General features: G+C 43.5%; 1 protein-coding gene across 1 annotated transcript in view; it reads left to right on the forward strand.

Moving 5' to 3' along the window:
* Positions 1 to 1,592: 1,592 nt before the first annotated feature.
* The window catches only part of LOC106722691 (laminin subunit alpha-3-like), a 31,859-nt gene continuing 20,755 nt past the window's right edge, over positions 1,593 to 12,696 (forward strand). Inside the window, exons 1-4 of the mRNA XM_014523988.2 lie at positions 1,593 to 1,607; positions 7,025 to 7,142; positions 8,034 to 8,152; positions 10,825 to 10,995. Of these exons, the coding sequence (XP_014379474.1) occupies positions 1,593 to 1,607; positions 7,025 to 7,142; positions 8,034 to 8,152; positions 10,825 to 10,995 (423 nt within the window). The remainder of the gene's footprint in view (positions 1,608 to 7,024; positions 7,143 to 8,033; positions 8,153 to 10,824; positions 10,996 to 12,696) is intronic.

Genomic DNA, 12,696 nt, shown 5'->3' on the forward strand with positions numbered 1-12,696 from the left:
ATCTAGCTGGGGTCATCTAGACCCAGCACTCTCCCCTGCCTATGCAGGGGGTCGGACTCGATGATCTATTGAGGTCCCTTCCGACCCTAACATCTATGAATCTAAGATGTGGCCTCACTAGTGCAGAATAGAGGGGAATAATCACTTTCTTCGATTTGCTGGCAACACTCCTACCAATGCAGCCCAGTATGCTGTTGGCTACAAGGGCACACTGTTGGCTCATATTCAGCTTATTGTGCTCAGCAACTCCCAGGTCCTTTTCTGTAGAGCTGCTACCTAGTTAGTCAGTGTCCTGCCTGTACCATTGCATGGGATGTCCAAGTGCAGGACTTTTCACTTGTCCTTATTGAGCCTTGTGAGATTTCTTTTGGTCCAATCTTCTAATTTGACTAGGTCTCTCTGAATCATAACTCTAACCTCCAGTGTATTTACTACCCGCCCCCCCGCATGGTGTCATCTGCACATTTGGTGAGGGTACACTCTGCCATCTTCCAGGTCATTGATGAAAATATTGAACAAAACCAGCCCCAGAAACGGCTTCTGGGGCACTCCACTTGATACTGGCTGCCAACTAGACATCAAAACATTGACTACTCCCCTCTGAGCCCCTCTGAGCCCGATGATCCAGCCAGTTTTCTATCCACGTTACTGCCCATTCATCCAACCTGTACTTCCTTAGCTTGCCTGAGAGAGTGTTGTGGGAGACCATGTCCAAGTCCAAGGTTTATCATATCAACTGGTCTCCGTGCATCCACAGTCCCAGTCATCTCATCATAGAAGGCAGTCAGGTTGGTCAGTCATGACCAGGGATCCGGGTTTTCTGTTTCCCATGGAAAAATGGAGAAAACCAAGGATTCTGTTTTTATCAGAGAAAATGTGGATTTCCCTTTTTAGCAGAGAAATCCATGGATTCTCCACTTTTGCAAAGGCTGGCACAGCTTCAGCCTGTAACAGCCAAAGGCAGAAAGGGCAGGAAACCCCCAGCCCTGCCCGGAGTAGGAGGGAGAGGGGGAGGGTGGGGCCTGAGCCTCTGAGGCAGCCCAAGCTGGGCTCAGGCTCAGACTCGCCCCTTGCCCCCTCCTGGAGCCTTGAGGTAAGTGGGGCTTGGGGGCTGTGAGGCAGGTATGGGGAAGATGGTTGGGGGCTGAAGGAGCGGGTGGTGCTGCCGGCCCAGATGGCACACCACAGCTGGGAGCAGGGCCATGGGGTGAGGGCAGGGGTGCCCCTCTGTGGCGGAGCTCTGCGGGCAAGTGATGCAGGGCGCAGTGTGGTGGTGCCCGCCATGTGTGGGCCGCACACATGCCACCTGGCCGCCTGCCCAGGGGAGGGGGAAAGAGATGCTGGCATGTGCCTGGAACACAGCTCTGTGGCCAGCTCTGCAGCTGCGGCATGGGGATGCACGCAGGAGGGGGCGGCACTTACCTGGAGGATGGTGACGGCCGCTGTCTACAGAATTGTGATGGTGCTGCATTGGTAGAGTAGTGGGTTCCAGGGTCCTGATGTAGGATTTACATGGTCAAGTATAATTGGCTATCAAGTAGCTGAATGGCACCATGCTGCAGCAGTCTTCACTTGGATAGCAGACAGCAAGCATGGACCTTCAGAAGGTTAGTGCAGTGACACCCTGTGTTGGGCCAGCTAACTTATTTAAAAGATTTTTACTAGACTACTATCTGACTTTGACAGCTCTTTTATTTAGCTTGTGTCAAATTACTGGTTCAAAGGTAGGTTCAGTTCTTGAGTAGGGAGGAGGATTGCAAAGATGGAATACACTTATCATTGTCTTGGTTGCACTTGATTGAAGGTGCCACCTGCTACAGTATTTGTTTGGATTAACCATATTGACATTCAGGGTGGCATCTAGGTCAGAAAATGACCCAGCTTGAGTGCTGAAGTGATATCAACTGTGTAAATGAATTTTGTGAGTGGGTTAGTGCAAGGTCATTATTGTGAACCTTAAAAAATATAGATACAAGTGCAAACTCCTCTGGGAGAAACTGTTTGCGTTTCCCTGTACTTGTTGTATTCTCCATTTGTGCTCTAAACTCTCTCTGAAGGAGAAACAGTTAAATAATGTCAGCCACCAACTCTTAACACCTTGAACAACATATTAGATTGTGTTGTAAACGGCTATCAAGGCCAGAATTACAGCTTCAGTCTTTTTATTTTTTTTCTTGAAAGCTATTTGATATATGTAGTCAGTACCAAAACTTGACCACAGGTGCTATGGCCTTGACAAAATCCAGCTTTTCCAGAACATAAATGTTATTCACCTTTTGATGATGTGTGTTGAAAGATGAGAAACACCAGCACCTTGAAATGTATAGAAATTAGTCAATAGTTGGTTGATAGTTTGCTGTGTAGTGTTCATCTTAGCTTGATTTTTTGGCAGAAAAGTGATCACTGACAGATCCCAGATCTTTAGCAATTTGCCCTCTTTTATAACACAAATGAAAAGCAAGGCCAGCCAGAAATGAGCATACAGACCAAGCTGGTTCAGAAACTTCAGAAATGTGTACCTCTGGCAGTCCTAGGTGTCATATTATTCAGCAGTGTTCCCAGTTCAATGACCACAAATGATTCAGCTCAATTCCAAGAACAGCCCTGCCAATAGAAGTGCCACCATACATTGTGAACATATTGCTTGACACCTTTACCTGTTGAAGCTTTTGCTACATATGAAAGCTGGCTGAATACCCAATTTGGTGCAAATGGTTAGTGAATAAGTGACTCTAGGTGTTCCAAGTTGCTTTAGTAAGTTCCAATGCTTCTTGCTATGTCAGATGAAGTCAAGTATTTCAGTTACCAATTCCTGACAGGCTTACCTGGAAGTGTTCAGCAGAGCATTCAGATGATTGGCTATGTGAGGGTCACTCCATGATTCATATTGCTGAAACACTTCAGAACCTTCTGAGTCAAAGCACGGAGTGTGGATGTAGCACCAGCCCCGAGGGATAGTTGTACACACTGCTTTAAAGATGATACCACAAAACTTGCTATTCTCTTCTTTAATTGAAATGCACTGCGGGGGGCACGGTCAGAATAGTATATTCCAAAATGTCCCAATATTTTCTCAGTTTGTTCTTTGAAAGGTTCACATCAGTTTATTAATGCTCCTGATGACTGGAAGGAATGACTGGCTAGGCTGCAGTACTTCTGAAAAGGGTCTTCTGAACCTGGGGGTAATAAACCACTGTAATCTCAATATGCACCTATGGTATACTCTTTTTGCAACAACAACAAAAAATCAATGCTTAGCTTACAAGGCTTTATTGATAGAATTGTCACTTGCCAGTCAAGGGAAGTGATTCTTCTGTTTTATTCAGCACTAGGGAGGACTCACCTGAAGTACTGTTTCCAGTCTTGGCCCCCATGTTTCAAGAAAGTTTTGGAGAAATTATAAGGAGTCCAGAAGACAGCAGCAAAAATGATTAGAGGTCTAAGAACCATGACTGACATGGAAAGGTTGGAAGAACTGGGATTTTTAGTTTGGAGAAGAGAAGATTGAAGGAGAGGTCTTCAAATACCTGAAGGGTTTTTATACAGAGGATAGTGATTCTCTGGTTGCAGGGCCCAGGATAAAAAGTAACATTTTTAGATTGCACCAAGAGAAATTTGGATTTGATTTAGGCATTTCAGTACTCCTGTTGACTACAAGTTAGCCAAGGCTGAAGTGCTCAATGCCTTTTTTGCCTCAGTCTTCATAGGCAAGGTCAGCTCCCAGACTGCGACTCTGGGCAGCACAGAGGTGAGCAGCCCCCAGCGGTGTAAGAACAGGTTAGGGACTACCTAGAAAAGCTGGATGTGTACAGTTCTATGGGGCCGGATGGGATGTACCCGAGGGTGCTGAGGGAGTTGGCTGATGTGATTAAAGAGCCTTTGGCTGTCATCTTTGAAAACTTAAGGTGATCAAGAGAGGTCCCAGATAATTGGAAAAGGACAAACATAATTAAGTATTTAAGAAGGGGAAAAAGGAGGATCCAGGGAACTGCAGACCAGTTGGCCTCACTTCAGTCTCTGGAAAAAACATGGAGCAGATCCTCAAGGAATCCTTTTCTAAGCACTTGGAAGAGAAGAAAATGATTAGAACCAGTCAGCATAGATTCACCAGGGGCAAGTCATGCCTGGTCAACCTGGTTGCCTTCTATGATGAGACTGGCTTTGTGGATGCGGGGAGACTGGTGGATTTGTACCTTGATTTTAGCAAGGCTTTTGATACAATCTCCCACAGCATTCTTTCAGGCAAGCTAAGGAAGTACGGGCTGGATGAATGGACTGTAAGGTGGATGGAAAACTGGCTGGAGCATTGGGTCCACAGAGTAGTAATCAATGGCTCAATATCTAGTTGACAGCTGGTATCAAGTGGAGTACCCCAGGGGTCAGTCCTGGGGTCAGTTTTGTTCATTGTCTATCAATGACCTGGGAGATGGCATAGAGTGCGCCATCAGCAAGTCTACAGATGACACCAAGCTGTGGGGGGGAGCAGTAGATAGGCTGGAAAGTAGGGCTAGGATTCAGAGTGATCTAGACAAATTGGAGGATTGGGCCAAAAGAAATCTCGTGAGGTTCAACAAGGATAAGTGGCAAAGTTCTGCACTTAGGACAGAACAATCCCATGCAGCAGTATAGGCTGGGGGCTGACTGGCTGGTCAGCAGCTCTGCAGAAAGGGATGTGTGGGTTAAAGTGGACAATAAGCTGAATATGAACCAGCAGTGTGCCCTAGTTGCCAAGAAGGCTAACGGCATCCTGGGCTGCGTTGGTAGGTGTGTTACTAGCAGGTCAAGGGAAGTGACAGTTCCCCTCTATTCAGCCACCACTCCACCTGGAGTACTGTGTTCACTTTTGGGCCCCCTTTATAGAATGGATGTGGACAAATTGGAGAGTCCAGTGGAGGGTGACAAAAATGGTGAGAGAGGTGGGGGACATGACTTGTGAAGAAAGAGTGAGGGAACTGAGCTTATTTAGTTTAGAGAAGAGGAGAGTGGGAGGGGACTTAATAGCCTTCAACTACCTGAATGGGGGTTCGAAAAAGGAGGGAGCTAGACTGTTCTCAGTGGTGGCAGATGACAGACCAAGGAACAATGGTGTCAAGTTGCAGCAAGTGAGGTTTAAGTTGGATATTAGGAAAAACTTTCTCACTAGGATGGTGGTGAAACACTGGTACAGGTTACCCAGAGAGGTGTGGAAGCTCCATCCTTGGAGGTTTTCAAAACCCGGTTAGACAAAGCTTTGGCTGGGATGATCTTGTTGGGGATGGTCCTGCTTTGAGCAGGGGGTTGGACTGAATGACCTCCTGAGGTCCCTTCCAACCCTAATTTTCTGTGATTCTGTGTACTTATAGCCCTTGCTGAATTCAAGCCTTATTATTTAATTGTGAATGCACTGCAGCATTTCATTTTACTTAGAGCTGTCATGCTGTCAGTTCTGTGCGGAAAGCTTGGACTGATGGTATAGCTAGGGAAATGACAAATGCAGTTCATCATTTGAATGAATGAGAAAAGCAGGTGGTTTTCAAAGTAATCTCAAGAATGAATTCAATTTTTAAAATGCAAATTAAAAAGATGGTTAAAGTGCATTTTAAATTTTCAAAATGTAAAGAGCAGATTTCACCACTTTTCATAGAAAAGCAAGAGATTTTCCAATAGGGATTCCAGGCACTACTTGGGTTTGTGCTTTTGCTCCAGGCTCTCATTATCATTATGATGGGAACGGCATCCTCCATGACTGCTAATTATTCTGCGTGGTGTAAGGTCTGATTCTCCTTTGCCTTACTATTTGTACACTCATTTACACATGTGCAAAATATATAACATGTTTCCATTCTGGTTTTTACACTCCTTGTTCATCCACTCTGATTTGGTGTAGAGAGCATTTGATGGTGCATTTGTCTGCAATGCTATTTTATGTGTGTGGTAATGAGCTTTATTTATGTACATTTAAAAAGCATTTTCCTTTATAGAAGGCCACAAACCTTAATCTTTTGATTGTCACTTTATTGACAATACTTATATCCACTGTATGAAGTGTTTTATATTTATATTTAAATTAACCTTTGAGGTAAATGAAGACAGCCCCAGGATATAAATCATGCTCAGCATTTTGTATAGTGTGAATTTCTTGGAACTTGACATTGTTGAAGTTTCATGACTATTGACTTTCCCTGGAATTGCTTCACAGTATTTAAATGACTTGCAGTAGGGTTTCTTGCCTTTGAATTTCTTTAATTTCTTGTGGGTTTTTTTTTTTTTTTGGTATGATGTTTGGGTGCTGAGTATATCCCTCTTTTCTAGTCTTTTGTGGTCTAACTGTACAATCTGTGGCTAAAAAGATACGTGAGAATCTTTGAGGCTTGGGGAGTTTAACACCTGACTCTTCAAGACCCTTCAAGAGCCAAACCTCTTCAAGCTTGGTCTTGGTCTCAGAGTAAGTAAATAGAATGTTGATCATAAGAGTGCGTTGGGGAAGAGCAGAAGACTTGCATCATTATCAGATTGTCTTTATTTTATAGCAGTATCTGGCTCAATGTGCTGTTTTTACACTGAATTTTACTGATTACATTGTGATTTTGCTTGACTGCATTATGATGAAGTTGAGTTGGGGTGATACAGTTATTGCAGCAGGATGCTGCTCCATGCTTTGTTATTTTGTGGCTGTCGATAGTGGTGAATTGACCATGCAGTTTTTCGAGGTTGAATACCACTACTCATAACACATCTAAGTAGTTAATCACATGCTAGACTGAATTATTTTGGTATGGAAGAAATGGCATTTAGCAGTCACATTGCAGCTTCTATCTAAATGTAGTGGGCTATAAGTGATGTAGGTTAATACAGCTCCCTAGAAGTTACCAGCTAAGAATCAAGCCTGTTTTCATAGAAACTGAACAGGAAAGCATAAACTTGCTTCTTCTCTACAAAGGAAAGCTCCTAATTAACATTAGTTCTTAACTATCCAATTTTACAGAATGTAACAATTTCTGTTTCTTGCTTTCAGTTGTGTTTAATTTTTACGTTTTGTTCCTAGCTCTTCCATGTTGCATATATCCTTATCAAATTTGCAAATTCTCCTCGCCCAGATCTCTGGGTGTTGGAAAGATCAGTGGATTTTGGAGGAACCTACATACCTTGGCAGTATTTTGCTCGTGAGTATTTTCTTTAATCACTGCACTTTTATAGGACAAAGCTGCGTTTTACATAATCACAGCAAAACCACCAATAGACTTCTCTTAAGGTTTCAGCTGTAATGAAGTACAATCATCTGAGATATGTTTGGAAATTATCCTCAGTTGATCCCTTGTTCTTAGGCCTTTTGTTTTCAAAATGATGAGTGAGAGGTTGTGCATAAGCAAAATTTGTAGTTGAAAAATGTAGAATCTTTTTGATGAAATTTGTTCCAAAATTTTTTAATAAAGTACGGTAGAGTAACTTTCACTTGGAGAGCCATCAGAAGATCTATTCTTGAAGGTGTCCTCTCTTCAGAGAGAAATCTTTGACAGGATCCATTTTCAAAGCAGGCCAAATTAACTTGACAATACAGCTTCTCATTTAAATTGGTGTTGATCACATCATTAAAATGCACTCTGGTACTGCGGAAATGTAAACTGTGGAAATGTAAGTATTTGTCTTTTTCAACTTGTTCATGTCTTTTGTATATTATAAAGGTGCCTTTCATCCCTATACAAAACTAAACTGAAATACAAGCAATCCACCCTTGAAAAAAGTCATATTTTTAGTGATATTTTGAAACTGTTGCCAGGACATTATCAACAACTTTTGGGGTGGGAAGTAAAGAAGAATGTGCTCACCTATTTCTAATATTGTCAGCATTTTTCTATAATAATATTTCTGTTTGCATAAAGAGATAAGTGAGCATTGACCTAATTTGATTTAGTGGGATACTTCATTTGAAACCATGAGGGACAATTCTTTGTCAATTTATGTGAAAACAATATAAAATCTTGTGTGTAAAATAAAAAATATAAATATAAGTAAATATTTCAGTATGTCAAAAAATCAAATTCTTACTTTACTAGATTCAAAAGCAGACTGTTTGGAACGTTTTGGAAAGGAAGCCAACGCTCCTATTAGGAGGGATGATGATGTCCTTTGCACTACGGAGTATTCTCGGATTGTACCTCTTGAAAATGGGGAGGTAAATGCTATTTAGAAACAGATGAAAATGAACAGCATTATATGTGGGTAGCTTAGCATGAAAACATAATGGCTTTGATTAAAAATTACAATTTTCAGTCAGTTTACAAACCTGGGTGCTTAAAATTAAATTTGTAAATCCTTACTCAGGCAGTCATGGCAATGGCCTGATTTGTATAGAATATGCTGAGAAGTCTACCCTCTCATTGCTATCTGAGAGAAGAATGAGTGCTAAGAACCTCTAAATTAGTCAACTCGTTTAGCTTCTGGACTATGGGTAGGCACCTTATATGAGTTTTAGAATTTTGGCTTATCTTTGAATTGCCACACTGAATGTATTGGGCCCAATTGTTTGAGAATTACTTATGGAAATAAAGATTATAGAGTAATGCATTGACATTTCAGGAGAAATACCTTCAATTGTTAAAAATATGTTTTAAAATGCTATAAGTGTACGCAACAATGTAGTGTCTGTAAAAAAAAACTAGCACAGGTTATAATTCTTTGATTTAATCAAGTGGCTCCTTACCAGTGAGAAACATATATTTTTATTTTGCCTGGAACTATTGTGGGTGAGGGCCTGTGTGTATAATGTTTTCTCACATAGGTTTATCTCCAGTTAAACATTATGTCAAATCTAAATGCAAATTTCTTTGATATTAATGGTTGTTGGAATTTGTTGTTCTTGGGTTAAGTCACTACCAGGGATCCTGGTTTTCCGGGATATAACATCACAAATTGTCTGATTAAAAAAATCACAATTTCATTAATAAAGCCCCTAAAATCTGTTATTAAAATTAAAGGCTCCCCACAGCCCTCCCCGCGCCTGCCCCCCAGCCCTGCTCATGCCTCTCATACCCCACTACAGCCTTGCTGGTGTCCCTTGCCCCCCACCCACAGGCCCTGCTTCTCTAGCCTGTCTGGAAGGGGCCTCCAGCTGCCAGGGCTATGGACCCGGGTCCTCAGCCCCCTACTTCCACTCCCTTCTGCTGCAGGGGGATGGGGCTGGCACAGCACACACTCCTGAGGGGGGCAGAGGGGACCTGCACCCCCCAGATTTGTGTGTGGGGTGGGTGTGGGCGCAGGCTTCTGTCCTGCTGCCCTCCCCTGGGGCCTCTGCAACCAGGGGGTGCAACCCAGCACAGCAGGGAACAGTGGGGCCGTGCAGAGAAGCTGCTCATCACTGCGAGCTCCATGCTGCCCTGGTGCCATGCCTCCTGCAAACGGAGCTGCAGTGAGGGCACTGATGTGGGGTTGTGCCCCTCAAAGCAGGAGGCACATCGCCAGGGCAGCGCGGAGCTCACAGCAGTGAGCAGCTTTTCCGTGCAGCCCTGCTGTGCCCTACTGTGCTGGGTCGCACCCAATGGGCTCCAGAGGCCCCGGGGGAGGGCAACAGGGTGGGAGCTCATGCCTGCAGCCCGTGCCTGCTCCACACACAGATCTGGGGGGTGCAGGTCCCCCGTAACCACTTTGGGAGTGCACACCATGCAGGGAGCCAGCCCCATCCCCCTGCCACTCCAGGTGCCTGTTCTGCTTCCTGCTGGGGCCCTGCAGCCATGCATTGTGGCCCTGGGCCCCAAGTCTCCCCCGCCCCGGCTGGGCAGCAGCCTCAGCCCCAGCCCTGCCCAGCTCCCTCCCTATGGGGGTCTCAATCCCCCTCCCCGCCACTTAACTGCAGGAGCTGCTCTTGCTGCCTGGGGCCATGTGCATAGTAGATGCACATGGTGCCCCTATCTCACTGCCCTCCTCCTGCTCCCTCCCAGCTCCATGCAGGCTGGAACTCTGCAATACTGTTTTCAGTTAACATTTCTGTAGTGATCCAAACACACATTATAAAAATAATTTGTTTAGATGTTTGTTGGCACTATTCTCTATTACATGCTATGAGTTTTCCTAAAGGAGTTGTGTAGTAATTGGGAACTTCAGCATTCTAGTATTATGTAGTTACAGTTTATAATAGCCAGTTGGAAACCTGAATCTGAAGTCCGTTCAGTTATAAATAAATAAACAAACTTTTACTCAGTTGCATACTCATGACTGCTGGGTTGCTGTAGTCAGTTCCTTTTTCTTAAGAAGAGTGTAGAAGCACTTGATTTGGATTAGTAGATAAACCTACTTCCATATGTAAGGAATTCTAAAGCAACATAATGTACTTTCTTTGAAAAGATCATTAGCATACTGCCAGGCATTGGACCTACTAACACTAATTTTTTCCAGAGATATTTATGTCTTAACCTAAGAATGAATGTCCTGAGTAGGGGCCAGTACTTCAAGTTCTGATGCGGGGAAAGCTCCTACTGACGTCATGGGCTGTTAGCAATGGAATTAATAACTGATTATTACTGATCTTTTGTGTAAAAAAGCATGTATCTCTTCAGTGGCTTGTAAAGTAAGCCATTCAAACAGAATGATTTAGTTTATATAAATGTATAATGTAGTTTATCATGTAATAAGTGTTCAGTCATATCTTGGATCACTGGGAATTTATTTAAATATCCAGGTTTCAATATAGATATCACCAGAGCATTTTTAATGAAGCAATGTGACTGTTATCGCTCTAGATATAATTAGACAAAATAGTAAATTTTTGGAGGCCCACAAATCATTTGGCTGTGGGCCTACTGCTAATAATGGTTGATATGTTTTGACAAAAAATATTTGGTGTTTTATCAGATTGTGGTGTCCTTGATAAACGGCCGTCCAGGAGCAAAAAACTTCACTTACTCTCCCACTCTTAGAGAATTTACCAAGGCAACACACATCCGCTTGCATTTTCTTAGAACCAATACACTTCTTGGACATTTGATATCCAAAGCTCAACAAGACCCCACCGTTACCCGCAGAGTGAGTAGCTTTTTCACAGACAGATATTCAAAAGCTGTCTTCAACATGTTATAGTGAATAGAAAAACTTGAACTTTTCAGATTTGCACAACAGTAACAGCCAAAAACTGGTATGCTCATGCCAATGGCTCTTTCCAGGTCTGCTTGTAAAAGAAAAGTAACTGGAATGAATCAGAATTGTGAGACACTGAAAAGGGCAGGAATGATTCGCATATGATGGGGTTGCAGAGCAGGGCATTATGCAGATTGAAATGGGCTGTAGGGAGAAATATCTTTCTCCTCAACCCTGTAAGCATATTACAGTAGAAGATAACCTGGACTATACCAATACTATTTTATTCTGTTTTTCCTCTATTATTTATAGTAAAGAGGGGCTTCAGGGAAATCATTGTTAGGGAGTCTATGGGTCCACAGTCCTTTCTGAAGGAAAGGGAGTCAAATGGGCTGCTTGTACATGCCATGGTGGGTTAATTCAGTTTCGTTCTCCCTAAATTGAAACAGTGGGTTTTTAAAAACACCGCTTCAATTTCGGGGAATTAAACTGAACTAAACCCTCATGGCATGTACACAAGGGTGAGAGCTCGATCATTACCTGCCTCTCTGGTGGGGGGAGGGGTGGGGTGGAGGAGGGAAAGCTGAGGGTAGGCTGAGCAGTCCCTGAGCTGTGCGGGGGCCTGGTGCTTTCCTCTGTGGCTGCAGGAAGGCTGGTGCTTCTCTCTGTGGTGGCGGCAGCACCCCCCAAGTCACACCCATCTCTGGCACCCAGCCCAGCTGGTCCCGGGAGGCACCACAGCCGCAGAGGGAAGCACTAGACCCCCATGCAGCTAAGGCAGACAGGCAGGCAGGCTCCAGGAGAAAAAAAAAGATCAGGCTCTTTGCCACATTTTTTTTTTTCTTCAGTCAACTTTGCCTGCATGGGCTGCAGCTAGGTCACACAGAGGCAGGAGATGTCTGCGAGGATGGTGCATGGGGTGCTGGAAGCCTGCCAGGCCCCGAGCATGTCAGCTTCTAGCACCCCATGCACTGTTGCGCTTTGTAAGGTAGCAAACTAAAACACCTCAGAGGTGTTTTATCTTGCTATGTTATGAAGTCATTTAAAGTGGAATACGCCACTGAGCGTACAAACAGCAACGCCATTAATGTGGTGCAAAAGGGCATTTATAAAGGCCCATAGAGTATTGCAGAGACACTGTACCAGCATTCCAGTGCATCAGCAACCCTCCACAGGTGATGTGAGATTATAGGACCTTCTTGTAGACCTTGGAAGAAGAAGCCTCTTCCATTTTTGTGGGGAAACACAGTCCAAAGGAATCTCTATGAATTGCAATTCTCCTGGTTCCATGTGGTCATTATTTTTTAAAATTTATTTATCTAAACTTATATTGCTGTAACATTCGGGGGATCAGCCCTCCTATTGGCTAAGGAACAGTACAAACTCCTTGTAGGCTTCTTCAAGAAAATTTAAACAATTCCAGCACACATTAAGTAAGCTTATTGAGTTAAGTGCATCTGTAAGATTTTGCCTCAAGGTATTACTTACAGGCTAAAATAAATGGAGCACTTATGATATTTGGCAAGTAGCATAGCTTCAGCGTAAGAAACTCCTTCTGATGTTATCAGATGGTCTCATTAGCTAGTCATAGGACATATGATAGGTAAATGAAAGGTAATGTGTTTGGTTAAACTGCTGACACCAAGAGCC

Source organism: Alligator sinensis, unplaced genomic scaffold (assembly GCF_000455745.1).
Source record: "Alligator sinensis unplaced genomic scaffold, ASM45574v1 scaffold117_1, whole genome shotgun sequence".
NCBI classification, from domain to species: domain Eukaryota; kingdom Metazoa; phylum Chordata; order Crocodylia; family Alligatoridae; genus Alligator; species Alligator sinensis.